This window comes from Carettochelys insculpta, chromosome 1 (assembly GCF_033958435.1).
Source record: "Carettochelys insculpta isolate YL-2023 chromosome 1, ASM3395843v1, whole genome shotgun sequence".
In the NCBI taxonomy this organism is placed as follows: domain Eukaryota; kingdom Metazoa; phylum Chordata; order Testudines; family Carettochelyidae; genus Carettochelys; species Carettochelys insculpta.
This window is the reverse complement of record NC_134137.1, coordinates 367,206,157-367,224,153: the sequence shown is the minus strand read 5'-3', so window position 1 is coordinate 367,224,153 and position 17,997 is coordinate 367,206,157. Positions and strand designations below refer to the sequence as shown.

The window sequence follows — 17,997 nt, the reverse complement described above, 5'->3', positions numbered from 1 at the left end:
GGGCGGCTCCGCGGGGCCTGGGCGGAGGGTTCCGGGTGCGGGAGCGGAGCGGCGGCGACCATGAAAAAGGAGCAGGTTTTGCACTGCCAGTTCTCGGCCTGGTACCCGCGCTTCCGGGCCCTCACCATCCGCAGGTGGAGCGGGGCGTGGAGGGCCTCGGCCGGGGAGGTGTGGGGGACATGGTGGGGCTGGGTTGGGGAGACACTTAGCAGCAGGCCGTGGGAGGGTGGCCGGGGCTATGTGTGGAGGGCTGGGAGGGAGCATTGGGGGCTGGCGGAGTTCAGGGGCAGGGCGGGGTGTTCGCACAGAGTTGTTGGCGGGGGGCAGGGTGGGCTCCATATGCCAGACAGCTTTGGAGGGGCTGGCTGTGCGTCGATGGGGAGCAACGTTCCCTGTAAGCCTTGCACTTGGGTGCCCAACCAGGAGAGCCCCAGGTACCACGTAGGTGGGTAGCAGAGCGCCCAGAGCTGGCCACAGCTGGCAGCCTGTACTTCTACCAGACATCCAAGTGTGCCTGAGTGTGCACAACAAAGCAGGTCTTTGGCCACGAGAGCTTATGCTCCAAAATATCTGTTAGTCCATAAGGTGCCACAGGGCTTCTTGTTTCGCAACAATGTTGGTCCTTAATGGAGGGGAAAAACTAGAGGGAATGTTGATGCGGAGGGCACGAGCACAAGCAACTACACTGGTTCAGATCGAGGTCCATCTAGCTCAGTATCCTGTCTTCTGACAGTGGCAAGAGCTCAGTCCCTCTGAGGAAAAGAACAGAACAGGGCAATCCTTCCCCATGCTCCAGTACAAGTACCTGTCTACTAAAAACCTGTCAGTCTGTACTGGAAATGCTATTGATCTGGAAAAGTGGGTCTGCCCCACGAAAGCTCATCGCCTAATTAATTATTTGATAGTCTTAAAGTGCTACATGACTGCTCGTTTGTTTTGTCACAATACAGAGTAATGAGGGAACGAGCTACCTCTCTGTTACTATCTACTAGAAGTTTAGGAATGCTTAGTAAGGTAGAATGCCTGGAGGGGCTGAGGCATGTAGGGGAGTGTAGTGAGGCTGAGCTAGGATAGAAGGAAAGTAGGTAGGACATGGAGGGATTGCCCTTGGAAAGCTTACACTTTTGCATGGGTGAAGGGTAGTTACAAAAGGAACTGCATAGCAAATGTTTCATTTAAAAAAAAATTCACACACTTCTATGCTCCTTTTTCCTCCCACTCCATCCATGTAAAAAGTGTTTTTCTTTGGTGGGTTGTTCTTGTGTGGGCGAGAGGGGATAAGGATGTGACAAAACACAACAGCTGCATCCATATCTTTCTGTGTGTATCTCTCCCACAGAATTAAAGGGACGCAAAATGTTGTTGGAATATTTCAGTTTCTTTAAGCTTAATTATTCTGAAAAAAATTATGCCTTTTGTTTGTTCAGTGCTATACTTCCACTGCCGCAGAATGTGAAGGATTATTTGCTGGATGATGGAACTCTGGTAGTTTCAGGAAGGTAAAAATAAGTATTTTTCAAACATTGAATTCTTTAATAACAAAAAATTAAGAATAAGAAACTTTAAATCTTAACTCTCATTTATTCATACAGTATATCTATGCACCTGTCGTGTTTAGCAGAAAGAAGTAACACGTTTTCTAAAGTCAAGTTCCAAATGCCATACCTTAATGGCTATCAATGAGAATCAATCTTCTTTAGGAAAATAACTTAAAAATACAAAACATAATTATTTCAGTAAAAGTTTCCCGATTGCTGATTAAAACTGGTGATTTTACTTGCTTTATTTTCCATCCTGATAGGGAGTAAAAAAGGCTGCTATATACTGTCCTGCAGAAATTCAAAATATTGCCTTTCCTGAGTCGTTGTGTTCAAAATTCATTCTCCCTCCAACTACGCCTTTGGCTTAACTCAAACATATGATGATCAAAACAAAGAAATCCAGATAGCATGACTGTGTTTGGAAGGAGAAAGCTGAAGAATTCTTTAAGTGTAGAGCCAGCCATAGTTCCCCCGAATCGTGAGAAGCATGTGGAAGAAGGGAAATCAGCCCATGAATTTGTTCCCTCTCTGGCCCCCAGATTAAGTAGGAGACCTGGTAGGCCTAGGACTTGCACAGTTAGTGTGAGATGGAAGCCCATTAAAGAGTAAGTCTTCTTATGTTGTTTTATGATAATGGCTGATTTTCAGCCATACTAATTATGCATGTAGACCAGACTAAGCCTCCTGTGTCAAAAAAATGATGAGGATTATCTGATGATGGGGTAGGATGGAGTAGGTAAATGTACATTTTCCTTCTTGGTTTCCTGTTAGTCCATCCTTGCTGCTGCTTTGCTAAGTTCTCGCTAAACTGCACGTCTGCCCAGCTTCTCATTAAGCTCCACGCGGGGCTTAGGGCTGCGTTAGGGAGAGAGATCTCTTTCCAAGTTCTGAAGATGCTGCGGCGAGAAAAGAGATGCCTTTCATCATCAGCCCCAGCAGAGTGTAGCTGCAAGAGGCCAGGAGGCACTTTCCCAGTCAGTCCCAGAATGGCACTGCTGGAGCCGGGGCAGATGTATGCTGGGGTCGGTAGAGAAGTGGCCAGCACAGCAGGTCTGGCTCCTAGACAGGAAGACCATGGGGCTCTGTGCTCTGCCTTTGCCCTTCAGCTGAATGCTGCACAGTGCAGAGCAGGGGAAATGTGCACCAGCATGCTGCTCACTAACCTGCTGTACAGACCCATCTTGGGAGTTGTATCTACTTTTGTCTTTGTGGTACAAGATCTCCATGACGGGTTAGACTTCATGGGCATGTTTTAACCTATTTTACAATGCTATGTAGATTTATGATATTATAGGAGTATTCTAGGACATCTCAGGAAATTCCCCCCAGTGGAAATGAGGAACACCAACACTCCCACTTGTTTGTTTGTAAGGGAACAGAACTTTCTCAGAGGGGGGCTGAGACCATGGAATCAATTCCAGGACTATCTAAGAGCAATCAAAAATCTAAGCTACTCTTCCTGCTTCTTTAGTCTGCCTATGAAAGCTCATGGATTGTCAAGCAAGTTAAAAGCTCCCAGTTTTCTCCTCAAGAGAGGAGCAGTGAAAGCATCTGTTTTGTGGTTTTTCTAGTTACCTCATTTAATGGGCTGCTTAATGTGGTACAAAAATGTGAAAAGAAAGGTTCACAAAATATTCAATGAATTTGAATGGTTTCAGAAGTGAAAGTGACAGAATGACAGAAAGCAGAATGATCTTGTGGCTGGTGAACTGGACTCAGAAGATCTGCCTTTTATTCTTGGCTTTGCCACCAACTCACTGTAACTGCATCACTGTGTTGTGAGACTTAATTTACCCACTTACAAAAGCTCTTTGAGCTCCTTAGCTGGCAATTACAGTGACAGTCCAAATTATTCAGTCAGAGTCAAACTCTCATGACTCCAGGGTTTCTAAGAGCATTTTTCCCCTGCCCAACTTTTATTTCAGGGATGATCCCCCAACACGTTCTCAGGAAGACAGTGATGATGATCAGACAGAGGAGATACAGGTTGGTACAAAGTGCAATAAAACATGATGCATCTTACGAAATAGATGTATTCATACTGACCACTTCTGTAGCGATCCATAGGCAGCATAGCAGTTTAGTGTATAATAAAAACATGGTCCTTGCTATGAGGGACTTACATTTTCAGTTGAATACATCCCAACTTCAGGGAAGGGGAATAGTTTGCATAAAATATTTCTGTATTTGTTTCTGACAGGGCATGTATCTAATTAGTTTCTTTATTCATTGGTTTTGTTAGACTCAGAAGGAAACAGTGGAGATGCTGTGTAAAGTAGTAGGTTTTAAAGGGGTTAGTTGAAAGAACAAAGAGAGGTACATACTCTACAGGACCAGAGAGGACGTTCCAGGAAAAGGAGACACCTTGAGGAAGACAATGTAAGCTCTTGAGAAGAAAATGAATTGAAGTGCCGTTAGTGAACCATTGGTCTGGAGCTGAGAAGTAGTGGGAATTGGAATGGGGTGTTTGCAGGGACAGAGCTGTGCCAAGTTTTACACTGCCCATATTGCTCGCTTGCTTCCCTTTTCCCAGTAAAGATGACTTCAGGGCTTATTTCTGTTAAGGACAGTGACGGTGATGCTAAACCCAAGAGTTTGTGTTACACTTTCATGGCCTAATGATACTTGAGCTTTTCTGCCTCTTTCCTTTTGCATCTAGACCATTGTTTATTAGGCCTTGTTGATGTGGTGAGTTAGTTGACTGGCAAGCCAGCTGATGACTCTAAAGCACAGCAGCCTGCTGCAAACTGACTCACTGTTTGGATTCTCTTACAGAACGGTGAAAGTTCCACAGTGCAGCTCAGAAGCCCAGCATTCTGTGGAACTTCCACTGCACCGTAGCAGGGTCTGCACAGCAGATCAGTGTGCTGGTGCACTGTATGTTCACACTCTGGCTTCCTGCATGCTACCTCACTGTGTAGACAAGCTCTTGTTTTCTATCTTCATTTATGTGAAGTGTTCAGTCTACAATAACTGTACCTGTTTATACGTTGGGAGTTGTATCTACTCTTGTCTGCATGGTACAAGATCTCCATGACAGGGGTTGGACTTAATAGGCATGTTTTACTTATTTTACAATGCTGTGTAGATTTATGCGGTATTCTAGGACATCTCACGAAACTATTAACATTTGTTCTATTCCTCTTTCATTTAGTGGTCAGATGATGAGAACACTACAACACTTACGGTAAGGAGGCTTTATGTAGCTAAAAACATGGGATTTTTGTCCTCATTATTCTTTCTGCAAACTGAGAATTAAGTTCATTTTCAGAAAGTTAAACTTCCTCATTGTTACAATTAACCATTCCAGATTTGTAGCAGGGCGGATGTTTCTCATAACCTGGTGGAATCTCACATTTTGTCCAAAATACACCAATGACAGGAAACTAGTATTAAATTGTAATACAAAAACCAAGCTGTTATCGCTTGCTTTATGCGTAATCAAATATAGAAGTGTTTAAGGATCACACTCTCTCCAGGCTATAGGAAATGAGCTGAAGTTCAGCACTAAATATAGCTACCTTTTATTCTTGCTGCTTCCAACTTCTCACCAATTACATAATTAAACCTTAGGCAGAAAAGATGAAGGCCCTGTAACTTCTTGCTTTCAGAGCTTTCCACAATCTTGTTCTCTATGAGATTCCTTACTATGCATATTAATGCAGAACTCCAAGTAATAATTTATTTAAACTTAGGTACAGAACCCCATCAGAAGCTGTGCAGAGCCTTGGGGGAGTCAAGTGTAAGAGAGCAGCTGAGGGAAAAGGACATAATGACTGGGAAGGAGCCTATTTATGAGCTTGGAGGGAAAGTACGGAACACATTGGGATGTGAGGGGGAAGGATAGATGGGTGATCAGGGAACATCCCCCAAGTCAGGCACATGTGTTCCTCTCCCCATGTGTCCTTGCACCCCAGTGTCCATGTCCCTCCACCCCCACTCAGATATGGCCTCCCTGTGTCCCCAGGTGGCCCTATGCACCCTCCCCGCATTATTGCATCCCATTCCTGAGTCCCACTCTCTCATCTTCCTGTGTCCTTGCATCCACCATGTGTCTCTGCCCCACACTCAGCCATTTTCCTTCCCCCTGTAACTCTGCACCCCCTCTGACCATGTGGCCCTGTGGCTCTACACCTCTACTCCCGCTCAACTCCTGCCCCTGTCTGTCCTCCCCCACTAGCCAAAATTAGCCCCATTTGACTCCCCAGCAGCCCCATGCTGTCTCCACATATCCTGTCTTCTAACCTGGCTTGACAAGCACTGGGAAGAAGACAGGCTCTTTTTCTTCCCCATCATAGCTGGAGCTTGCCAGGAGCAGCTGTTGTGTTCTCATCCCCATGGCACCCTCTGGTGGCTAAAAGTTGGAAGTGCAGCAGCTAGTCAGCAGAAGCTATTTTCTGCAAAAGAAAATAAAATGAAAAATATGGGCATACGCAGTGGTGCAGACTATCCCCCCTGGAGTAGTTATGTTAAGCGAGTAAAAAAACATGAAGTCCTGGTTCGTACCCTCAGTTATTTATGTGATCATTTTGTGTTTACAGCCTTGCATTCTAAACGTATAAAGACGTACACATGCTAACATCCATGCTTGTGAGTCGCATCTTACACGATGGCAGTATTTACACACCTTTTTTTTTTTTAAAATTCATGACTTACATTGGAAAATGTTCAGAGCAAGGTTTTTTTTTTTTTGTTTTGCTCAGTGTGTTTTACCTTTATAAAGTGTTTCATTGAAAGTGGTTTGCAAATAATGTCTGGCTGTTGAATCAAATCTTATGATTAGAATTGAAGAAAATACATTGAAAAAGTGCTATATCCAGCAGTTAGGGGAGTGTGCGTTGGTGTAACTCCACTGACTTCTGCAGTGCTTTTATTTTAGAAAAAATGGTGGTAGAACTCAAGCCCCAAGGCCCAACATCCTGCCCAGCGGCTTAACCAACCCCTAGTGGGGCCCTAGTCTCCACCCAGTGGCTTAACTGCCCCACCCTCAGGAGGGCCTAGTTGTCCCTCTGCGGCTTAAACCACCCTCACCCCCCACGGTGAGTATTGAGTAGCCCTCTGGCGGCTTAGCAGCTTCCCCCCAGGTGGGGCCCTCTGGAGGCTTAACTCCACCCTGCTCCCCAGTGTCGGACCCAAGCCGGCCCCCTGCATGGCCCCGAGCTGCCTGTCCCAGGCAGCTCTAACTCCCCTCCTGGCTTACCACCCCCCCCCCCCCGAGTGGCTCCAACTCTGCCCCGTGGCTTACCCTCCCACGCAGCACCCAAGCCACCCCCCTGGGTGGTCCTAACCCCCCCCCCCAGAAGCTTACCCCCCTAGCGGGCCCCAAGCTGCCCCCACAAAGCCCAAGCCACCCCCCTTGCTGGCCCTCAAGCTGCCCCCCAGCTTAAACCTAACGCTCCTGCAAACTGCTCCCCCCACACCCACTCTTCTTCATCTCCTACCTCCAGTGCCTTGGAGTGCCTTCTCCACTTGGCTCCCCTCCACCGGCATTTCATCATGGCAGGCAGGGTGGGAAGCGAGTATAGCAGGAGTTAGCTGGAGGTGGCTGCATCTGGAGCTGCAAATGACTCTTAAAGAGCCACATGTGGCTTGAACGGAGCCACCCAGACAGCTTTTGAAAAAAGGTGGCGGAACACCATTCTGGGGCATTCCAGTAGAAAAAAAGGCCCTGGAGTTTTTGCAGCTATGCCTGCAAAGCATCATGCCAGGGAAATGGAGTGAAATTCTCCTTTTAGTTGGTCTCTTCGAGTTACAGTTACAGGAAGCGCTATGAGAATACGTTAGAGGGTTGTTATATGGAGAAAAGGTGATATTATATAAAGGTCAAGTGCTAAATGTGTTCTCATTTTTGACAAACGGCAAGCTTTCCTGAGCTGTAAATATGAGGAAGCAGAGTTAATGGTTTGGATGTTACTTGTTTCTGTATTAATTAAGATGTTTTGATTGTACTATTAGGATTTTTTATGTAAAGTAAAACTGATTAATTTTTATACATTTATTAGGGATGTTCAAGGTCTGAGTTAAGTTAAACCTTCGTGAGTAAAATCCTAGCCCACTTGAAGTCAATGGCATTTCTCCCATTGAACTTATTGGGACCAGTATTTCACCTCTACCTTTGTTTTTCCTCTCTGCCGCTCATGATGTTAAATGGGATTTATTTATCTTAAACACATTTCTAGGTCTCTTCTGAAATGTCTGTATGATGTAGTTACAGTCCTGAAATAATGTATTAAAAAGGAAAAGATCTAGAGAGATATCTCACATGTATTTTATGCCAAAGCAAAAAAAGCAGTCCAGAAGCACTTTAAAGACTAACAAAATAATTTATTAGGTGAGCTTTCGTGGGACAGACCCGAAGAAGAAGTGGGTCTGTCCCACGAAAGCTCACCTAATAAATTATTTTGTTTGTCTTTAAAGTGCTACTGGACTGCTTTTTTGTTTTGTTAGTATATAGACTAGCACGGCTCCCTCTCTGTTACTATTCAGTATTCTATGACAGTAAAGATCAGATTGAATGCTGGAAGAAGGGGCCAGATTGACAGCCCAAGAGAATTCAACACTCTATGCACAGGCCAGGGACTATACAACACAGGTACATTGCTTACGCAAGCTTCCCCAGCTCTGGCCTACTATTCTGCTTGGGGTGTTTGTTGCCTTTCTCATCTGGATATATCTCACTTAATTTCTGCCATTTCAGGGGTCTCAGGCACTGGTGGGCCTCAATTACTTGTATTCTTTGCCTGTGGCATATATCATCAGTCTAATTTTAATTGTTGGGTTTAGTGTGCAGCTGCTGAGTGTTGGTGGCCTGTGATACAGTGCCGGTTGGACTAGATCCAGTGGCCTCTTCTGGTCTTTAATTCTGACTCTGTGACCAAAGTTACTGATGCTGTATTAGTGCTTACAAAGACGGCATCAAGAAAACACTAATAAAATGGATTTAAATGATCTCCTTTGGTGTCTGACTTATTCACAACATGAGTGAGTGGGAAGAGGTTTTTATGACATACCAACATATTCTGATTTTCCTACCATAATACTTATTTTGGAAAGTTGATTTTGTAGGAACTGATGGACTGAAACTAGTTTGTTTCTGTTAAGGATTCGGAATGATCTGATTTTATCCTAGGTTGTGAGCTCTCTGGGACAGGATTTTTTTTTTTTTGCGTTGGGTTTTGTATGATGCCAACTACAGTGGAGGCCAATTTCCCTTTTTTGGGTCCTTACAAGCTCAACACCTGAAGGAACTCCAGGAAGCAATACCTAGCATTAAGGATGCCTCACACATTCCATTATGGTACCCGATTTTCAGTTGCTTGTTTGCCGAATTTCAGCTGTTTGGTATGAAAGTTTACGTGGCAGATGTCTACAAAAAACAACCTAAGTTAATGGCAGAGTGGATAATTTCAAAAACTAATCAGGCATTTCTCACAATGCTCTTGTTAAACAAAAGCATTTACAGACATTTTTATTGGGAATCTCTAATGTTACCATGCATTCGAGCAGGGACATGAAATATGACAAATTTTGCCGTACTTCCACCATGCAGCCTCTGCTGCCTGAATTTGTCTGCATTCTGAGTCTCTGAAAAATCGACATTCTCATATGGGCCGTTGAACCTATTTGATTTTGGCAGCTCAGGGCTCACAAGATGCCATCCACACAGAACATGCTCCATCACCTCCCAACACCTTCATGCCAATCAGCCTGCGTGCACAAAACGAATCCCCACAAAGTGACAGAGTATCAGAATTGCCAGCTACCAACTACTCCGTGAAAGTCACTAGAGGACACCTTGAAAAATAATGTGATGGTGCAAAAAATTGATTGTTAAAGGATTAGGGTTTTGTTTGTTTGTTTGTTTGTTTTTTGCTTTTGGTTTTTTGTTTTTTTTTTGGAGGGGAGGGAGGAAGATAAGAAGGGAGGAATTTCAAGTATGATTCCTCTTGAAAACTACAAGGTGCAATAATTAAAACTCAGGACATATGAAGTCAAGTTCAACTTAAGCTATTCCACTTAAGTGCAGATTTGTTTTAAAAAATGTGGTTTGGTGCAAGACTGTGTTTGGAGAAGCTGAAAAGGAACCCCTGAAATTTGTAAGATATTCTTGTGGATGTAAAGATTTTAGGTGCCGTCTGGGAGTGCAAGGGGAAAAGAAGGACCTTAGTTTAGCTCTAACCCAGATGTTATTTTTGAGTTGTTATTTATAAAATATTGATAGAAATAGCATTTTCTAAACACTGCATCTTATGACATCATTTATTCTTTGGGTTGAAAAATCTTTGGCAAATGTCCGGAAGTCTGATAGTTTTGAAGAACAGAGATTTATTTCTTCCTCTGAACTAGCCATCCACACTAGAAGTGCTTACAGCATGATGAGGGATTTTCTTCTTATTTTTGGTGTCCTATTATACAGTAAATCACTGATTTTTAAACAAGCATCATTCTCTTTCGAAGCCAAAGATTCCCAGCACAGTTTGTTCTCTTGTTGCAAGTTAATAGCATGTATTACTGAACAGCTTTTTCAAGGTCTCTGTCCTGCAAACTGTTTTCCAGCAGAGGGAGCCGCATTGCATGAAACCCTGTGAATTTCAGATACAGAACAATTTGGAGATTAGGATCTGGGATTCTAGATACAGATGTTTTAAGATTTGCTGTTCTATAAAGGGATGTTGTCATGTTAAGTGATAAATGTTTAAATGTGTGTAATAAAATTCTTTTTCCAAATAAGTTGTTTCATTGTGTGAGGTGTTTAATATCTTATGCATATCTTGTTATTTAACTGGTTTGTTTACTTTGTAAAGGTATCAATTTCCACAGTGAAATTAGACCAGTCAGTTTTGTTGGTTTTGTTTCACTTTCTAGTTTTCATTGCTTGGCATAATATTTTAATATCTGGGTTACAATTTTTTTAGGGGAATGCCCATAGGAAAAAAAAAAAAGAAAAAGACCATTTGTTTGAAATGTCTACCCAACTATGAAAAAAGTTCTATTCCTGTCAAATGCTGTTTGGTTATAATCTGTAGTCAGACTTAACCTACAGGTGTTTCTTTCAAATGTTGTTTGTTTGCTTTGGAGCGTGTACAGTTCTCATGATTTTATCATCAGTCTTGTGAGGGTCCCTCCCCGCCCCAAAATCCCCAGGAATTTCATTTTTCACTTTTAAAAGCAAGTTTCTAGCTTCCATTATTTCAGAGAAAAGTTTGAAAACATGAATTGCAAAGGTTCAAGCACCAGAAAACAAATACAAATAATTTAAAATCTCATGATTTTTAGAGCTCATGTCATGATTTTTGAATGGTAGTACTGGATTTGCATATGAGTCTACTGCAATTGTAAGTTATATGTTTATTACATTTCCAAACCTATCCTTTTTCCTGATTAAATCAAAATGAATTGCCATCTCTTCTTCATGTAGGCACCAGAATTCCCTGAGTTTGCTCTTAAAGTTCAAGAAGCCATCACTTCCCTGGGAGGCAGCATCTTCCCTAAACTTAACTGGAGTGCTCCAAGGGTAAGAGCACTCATTACATCCTAACTGTTTTAACAGACTTTGTTGTAATCAATTCATTCATGTGTCTGGGACATGGGAGGAGAGTAACTGCACTGTGATGGAGGCTGGTGCAGTAGCAGAGCTCTGAGTGGAGTGCTGCTGCTGCTGTGCATTTTGATGTAGTCGAGTTGCATGTTCTTCTCTGAGTAGTGTAATACAGCATTACATCAGCCTGCTGATGCTTCGTGAGCTGGAATTTATATGAGAAGAGGTATAATACGCATGCCCTTCTCAAACATTTGGCTGTTCTCTGACAGGCACTTATTATTAGTGGCTTGCAGAGAAAATAAAAATGTCTAGAAACTATACAACTTGGCAAGAACTTTGCCAAGATAGTTCTGAGTTGTGTAGCTAATTTAATTGCTTGTCTTTGACAAAATAAAGTGTTATGAGATTAAAATCTAAATAGCGTAAGGATTATTTTAAATGTGTTAATCTAAAAATGTATTTACTGATGGGCAACAGCCCCTGCTTTGAGTATTGTAGTTTCTCAAAAATTCACATTTTTGTGGGTTTTTTTCCTTAAAAATAATTTTTTTTAAAAAGTAATTCTTCTCCCTTCTCCATCTCCCCTCCCAATCTTCCACCCCCCACAAAAAATTAAGAATTAAAACCTAGCTGCCTGTTTGAACTTAGTGCATTATCAAGATATAAAATAGGTTCTCCATTCTGTCATTTTAGTTTAACACAAGTCTAAAATTTTAACTTTTAAAGTAGGCATATCCCAAAGTTCTCCTGTCAGATTCCTAAAGGGAGCTCCTGTCAAAGGCTTGTTCCTCCCATAGTTAGCACTGATTTCAGTAGGGGTCCATGCACAGAACAATAGCTTCGGAGGGCCATGTGCTCATGTTGAAGAGAAACTCCTGCCAAAATCAGTTGTCCATCTTTGTAGCCCTGCCTTTCAACTCCTACTTCAAAACGGTATGCAGTAGCTGGACGTAAACTATTGAGAAGGCATTTAAAGATGCATTTCAAACAGTATCATCCTTTCTTGTTTAGGATGCCTACTGGATAGCAATGAATAGTTCTCTGAAATGTAAAACCCTCAGTGACATCTTCCTTCTCTTCAAGAGTTCAGACTTCATTACTCGTGACTTCACTCAGCCGTAAGTATAGTTCAGTCAGCTGGTTTTATTAAAGATCTATTACTTTAGATTTGATGAGATTAAGTGTGGTTCTTTTCTGTAAAGTAGCTGGCAAAGGCATTATGGAATTCCAGCTTCATGGTATCTCTGATTTCCATATACAACTAAAAATTATTCCTGTTGGTTTTCAAACTTCCAGCTCTGCACAAATTCGGGTTCCAGGCTGAGAGTGAAACCAGATTTTGTTTCTAGTGGTGAAGCATGAGAAAAAAGATTCTGTATGCCAAATTATCCCTTCATTGATATCTGGGCAACCCACCTCACTGGCATGTAGTGTAATAGCATTGTCTACTACATTCCAATCAGATAAGAAGGAAATCAAGTCTGTCTTACTCTCCTTCTTAGCTGTGCTGATTCTGCAGTGCTAATGCATAAAAAGCAGTAAAATATTGTCTTATTTATTCAAGTAATGGGTTCTGACTCTGACTGTATGCAGAGAATGCCTAAGTGCACTAATGTCAGAGTTGAATCACATTTTAATCAAGATTTTTCTCTCTGCTTTGTTGCTATGGCTTTTATTATATCCTGCCTCAAAGTAGTCTGGCATCACTTTTGGTCACTTCATTTAATACAGGGTTTCCGAACCTATGGGTTGCGATTACTTTTCAGAAGGGTCGCCAGCTGGGCTGGGTGGCTCCACAGGTGGCTATTAAAAAGCCATTCACACTCCTGCAGTGGTTCTCAACTTCTTAATTGGATGAACAGAGCCATCCGGCAGTTAAGCCAGTCAATAAATAGAGAACCATTTCAGCTGCAGGGCAGAGAACTGCATACCTGAGGAGCAGTGCCTAGCTCAGGTAAGGTGTGGACCTGAATCTGAGGTTGAGGGGGAAGGCAGAGCTGATCAGCTCTCTGGCTTCCAGCCTCTGCAAGAGATGGGGTCTCCCCAGACCCCAGCAGGGCTCCCACAGGCTGGCTTCCAGCTGCGGGGGTCCCCACCCTGGCTCCAGCTGGCTTCCAGCCACAGGGGGTCTGGGGCTTCCCCCCTCCACCTGCCCTGACCCCAGCCGGGGTTTCTGCAGCTGCTTCTGCCACCAGGGCTCTGCCTCAGCCAGCTTCCAGCTGTGGGGATGCGGGTTCCGCTTCCTGTACTGGTCACGGTTCCTGCGGCTGGCGCTGCTGGCCGGAGCTCCACACCCCAGCGGACCTCCAGCAGCGGGAGTCCCTGTGCCTCCTCTAGCTCCAGACAGACTGTGAGTGACTCCAACCAGCTGCGTGTGATTCCCCTACCCCCCTGAGTGAGACACCATTAGCCCCTTGCAGTCCCTGAGTGACTCCTAGCTCCACAGTGTGACTCCCCTAGCCCCCTCTAGACCCCTCCAGCCCGAGTGTGACTTCCCTAGCCCTCTGCAGCCTCTGAGTGACTCCCAGCCCCTGAGTGTGACTCCTCTAGCCCACTCCAGCCCTGGCTTTGACTCCCTCCTAGCCCCTGAATGTGAGTCCCCTAGCCCCTTTCAGCCCGAGCGACTCCTAGCCCCTGAGTGTGACTCCTTTAGCTCCCTCTAGCCCCTGAGTGTGACTTTCCTAGCCTCCTGTAGCCCCTGAATGACTCCTAGCCCCTCAGCGTGACTCCCCTAGCCTTTTCCAGACCCTGAGTGTGACTACCCTAGCCTCCTCTAGCCCCTGAATGATTCTTAGCCTCTCAATGTGACTCCTCTAGCTCTGATTGTGGGGTTAAGCTGGGGGAGCAGTTTGGGGATGAGTGTCTTTCCACCACTACAACTCTGACAAACCATAATAAATGTAATGTTATTATTTTATTAGTATATTTCCCCTTTTCTATGAAGTAACTAATATGAATATAAACATGAAGGGGCACAATTTTATATTCTTGTCTCAGGTGCAAAATTAGCTAGTTACGGCTCTACCTCCTCTCTATCCTCCACCACCACCACCACCCACCCGCCACCACCCCTGTTTGTGAATGGTCTTGGATCACCAAATCTTCCTGAATTGTCAAAATGGGTCCCGTCTGGAAAAGGTTGGGAACCACTGATTTAATTCTTTGGGGTTCAGTATTGATGGCTGAAGGGAAACTGAGACCTCAGCTGCTATGTAACCTCTTGTGGGTTTTTGTGTTTTTTTTTTTTTTAAAAAAGCTCCTTGATCCTAGCTCCTTTTATTGCGTTTGGAAAAAGCCACCATTGTGGGCAATGGCATTTCTATGGTCAGAGATAAAATAAGAGTACAGTGGGATTAAGCTTTTTTAAAATCTTCTAATTAGGAGGGGACAGTCAGTTGGGTAAGAGCCTTTAGTATTTGTGACCTCTAGACCTCTGAATCATGCGACTCATCAAAAATGTATCTCTTTGCAATGAAAGTGCTGGATCTAATGAGGAGGCTACACTTTTTTTTTTTTTAACATGAAGCTCAGTTAGGATCTAATTCCAGTTGTTGGTACCCTACTAAGAATGGTCTTGGATAGTCTACTTAATTGTCTAACTTAAAAAGTACTTCTTTGAAATTCAAGATTGGGAGGGGTGGGGAAAAGCCTTCCATGACTAAATTCAAATCCCAATTTAATAATCCAGTTTAATATATTTGGGAGGAAGCCTTATCCTGCAGTTCTTGACTATTTATTTATTGTATGTTAGTGTATAGGAACTTCAGTTGAGAATAAGGGCTCCATTGTGCAAGGTTCTGTCAGCTTGGGTAGCAGTGAAGACAGTTCCTGCCCCAGAGTACTTACCATCTAATGCAGCCCTTTCTTGTTTAAAACATGAAACATAATGGTGCTGTTGCGGTACAGCTGCTATCTTTTCTGGTTGTGCAACTTTGGCAGCAGACTGCCATGTATCATGGTGCAAAAAATTCTCACCCTGGTCTCCAAATTTCTCTGTGGAGCTTAGAAACAGTTCTAGTCTAGGAATGAAGTCAAAGTAGGGCTGGGAGTTATAATGTCCATGTGCCATGCCCTGTCCTGGAAAATTTAGGGCCAGACTTCCCCATGGATGGGGTATTAAGTTTTGTGTAATACTGGCAGCCATTGCAAACATATATTGTATATGCAAAACAGGGAACAGTATTTTTATATTATGTCAATGCCCATAACTTGCTAGGCAGTGTCCAAACACAGAATGTCTTGGTTTTGTAGCTTCTTAAGACCAGAAGGCACCATTGTGATCATCTAGTCTGGCCTTCCGTATAACACAGGGCAGCATAAAACCACCTTCTGTTAAAATTCTGGTTTAAGTCCAGTAGCTACCATTGAATTAGAGCAGACATGGGCAATAATGTTTGATTGGGACCACTCCAAGAACTTGGAGGTGGTCAAGGTCTGCACTCTTCTGTGATATTAATGGAGGAGGTGTGGGATCTGAAATAGAGGTTGGGTGCAGAAGGCAGCTCATGGTGGGGGATTGAGGTGCAGCAAAAGGTATGGGTTTGGGTGAAGAAAGAGGGTCATGATCTGAGTCAGGAGATTGGGTGTGAAAGTAGGAAATGGGTAGGGTGAAGGAAAGGATTCTGACCTGGAGGCAGTGTTCCCCGTAAGCTGAGTGCTTGGGCGGCCATCCAGGAGAGATTCAAATGCTGCCCAGCTGATTAGCAGAGTGCCTGTATCCGGCAGCCCGTGTTTCTACTGGTGATCCATAAAACAGATGTATGCCGCACATGGATGGAAAAAATTAGAGGGAATATTGCCTGGGAAGGGATGTAGGAGCGGGTGCAGGATCTGGGTGGCAATTGTGACCTGAGGGGCTGTGTCTACACTAGCCCCAGACTTCGAAATGGCCATCCAAATGGCCATTTCGAAGTTTACTAATGAAGCGCTGAAATACGTATTCAGTGCTTCATTAGCATGCCGGCGGCCGCGGCACTTCAAAATTGACGCGCCTCACCGCCGCGCAGCTTGTCCCGACAGGGCTCCTTTTCGAAAGGACCTCGCCTACTTCAAAGTCCCCTTATTCCCATGAGCTGATGGGAATAAGGGGACTTCGAAGTAGGCGGGGTCCTTTTGAAAAGGAGCCCCGTCGGGACGAGCCGTGCAGCGGCGAGGCGCGTCAATTTCGAAGTGCCGCGGCCGCCGGCATGCTAATGAGGCGCTGAATATGTATTTCAGCGCTTCATTAGTAAACTTTGAAATGGACATTTGCATGGCCATTTCGAAGTTTGGGGCTAGTGTAGACACGGCCAGGGAGTGGTGTAGGAGGGGGTGCGGAGGGTTTAGGCTATGACCTGGAGCAGGGAGTTGAGGAGTGGGATGGGATGGAGTGCCAGGTGCAGGCTCTGGCCAGAATGTACTTCTTCGAGGTGGCTCCTTTAACAGAAGCCTAGTGGGACACTCAGGCAGGCTTCCTGCCTGCTGCTGCCCCCTGCCACTCAAAGCAGCTGGTTGCTAGGCTCACATGTGTCTGAACAGTGTGCGTCCATGGGGTAGTGGCTTTGGGCACTGCCTGTGCCACAAGCCTGGCCCAGGCAGCTTTCATTTGCTGGTTTCAGGGCAATGGGACCTGTGAAGATTGTCCTTGGTCCACCAGAAGAACCCTTGGAAAGCTGTTTCAATGTTTAATTCTCTCTCTGTTAAGAGCGGGTTCCTTATTACTAAGCTGAATCAGTCTAGCTTCATCTTCTGGCTAAGAAGATGGAGTGTGACCTGAGTCTCTGCCCCTCCCTGCCACAACTCCCCCACCCCTGTGCGGCTGGAATTCGACACAAGTGAGGTGTGTCTTCCCCCGCCCCCACTTTGGGGACCAGTTCAGTGAGAGGAGTGTTTTGTTTTGTTGTTTGTTTGGTGTAGTTTTCTTCTCTCAGGTGTAACTCCCAACAGATTTTTCTGTGGGTCAGTAGTCCTGACCCAAAAAAATTTCCTTGGTCCTGGACTAAAGAAACGGGCTGGGCCAAGTGTGATGTTGCAATAGATAGGCCAGCATCCAGTGATACTACAGCAAATCAGGAAAAACCTATCCGGAGCCCACTTTACAGAGTCAAATGAATGATGATCTCTGGAGGCTATGATATCTCTCTGACAGCTGCTCTGGCTTCTGCTGTTCAGAGGGGGAGGGAGGCTGCTTAGCTACATGCCCCAGGCAGTTTCCTCTGCATCTGTAAGGAGTTGGAAAGCCCTGACTTAACCCATGTGTGCCTTCTGTTGTAGCTGGCTCTGGTTCCTTTGGAGAGTCAGACATATGGTTCTGTGAGCTTTTGCCATTTTCCCAACAAGATCCCTTTAGTGGCTGTTTCCCAGAGATAAGATTTGGGAAATTGTACCTGGTAATTACTAGCTGGAGAACTAAATCTACTTGCCAGAGGTAGGAAAAGTAAGGATGGGGATAACTCTACAAGCAGAGTCTAGGGTTTATGCCTTCATGAGTCTCAAACACTTCATGCTAGAGGTAAGATGCTGGGATTTCTACCATGATGTTAGGCAGGCAAACTTTATATTAGCATCCAGCAGAGAGAGAGAGTGAGTGTGTGTGTGTGTGTGTGTGTGTGTGTGTTTTATAAATATGAAGCTTCACACCTCTTTATCACCTTTGTTAAGAGAAGGGCTTTGTTGCTCTTCTCCTCACAGAGCCTACTGGCTGCGCTCCCATTCTACCCTGAAGTTTCCTGCAGTGTGGGAGTGGAAATAAGCAAATAGGTGTCTCCTTCTCTATTCCCTCCTTAGGGTGCATCTACGCGTACCGAAAGAAGTATGTGGTGGCAGTCAGTCTTCCAGGGTTCCCTTTAGCATGCCCAATGGAGCTGCACTAAATCAAACGATCAGGGCTCCACTGTAAACTCTTGTACTCCACAAGTCATGAGGAGTAAGGAAAGT

At 44.4% G+C, this 17,997-nt stretch overlaps 1 protein-coding gene across 3 annotated transcripts in view; it reads left to right on the top strand.

Annotated features, from left to right (window-relative positions):
- Positions 1–17,997, top strand: part of CDC123 (cell division cycle 123) — an 87,694-nt gene continuing 69,697 nt past the window's right edge. For all 3 annotated transcript variants that reach the window (XM_075017925.1, XM_075017932.1, XM_075017919.1), the window contains exons 1-6: positions 1–134; positions 1,428–1,499; positions 3,467–3,527; positions 4,696–4,728; positions 10,960–11,055; positions 12,094–12,200. In XM_075017925.1, coding sequence (XP_074874026.1) covers positions 61–134; positions 1,428–1,499; positions 3,467–3,527; positions 4,696–4,728; positions 10,960–11,055; positions 12,094–12,200 — 443 coding nt within the window. In that variant the 5' untranslated portion in view covers positions 1–60. The remainder of the gene's footprint in view (positions 135–1,427; positions 1,500–3,466; positions 3,528–4,695; positions 4,729–10,959; positions 11,056–12,093; positions 12,201–17,997) is intronic.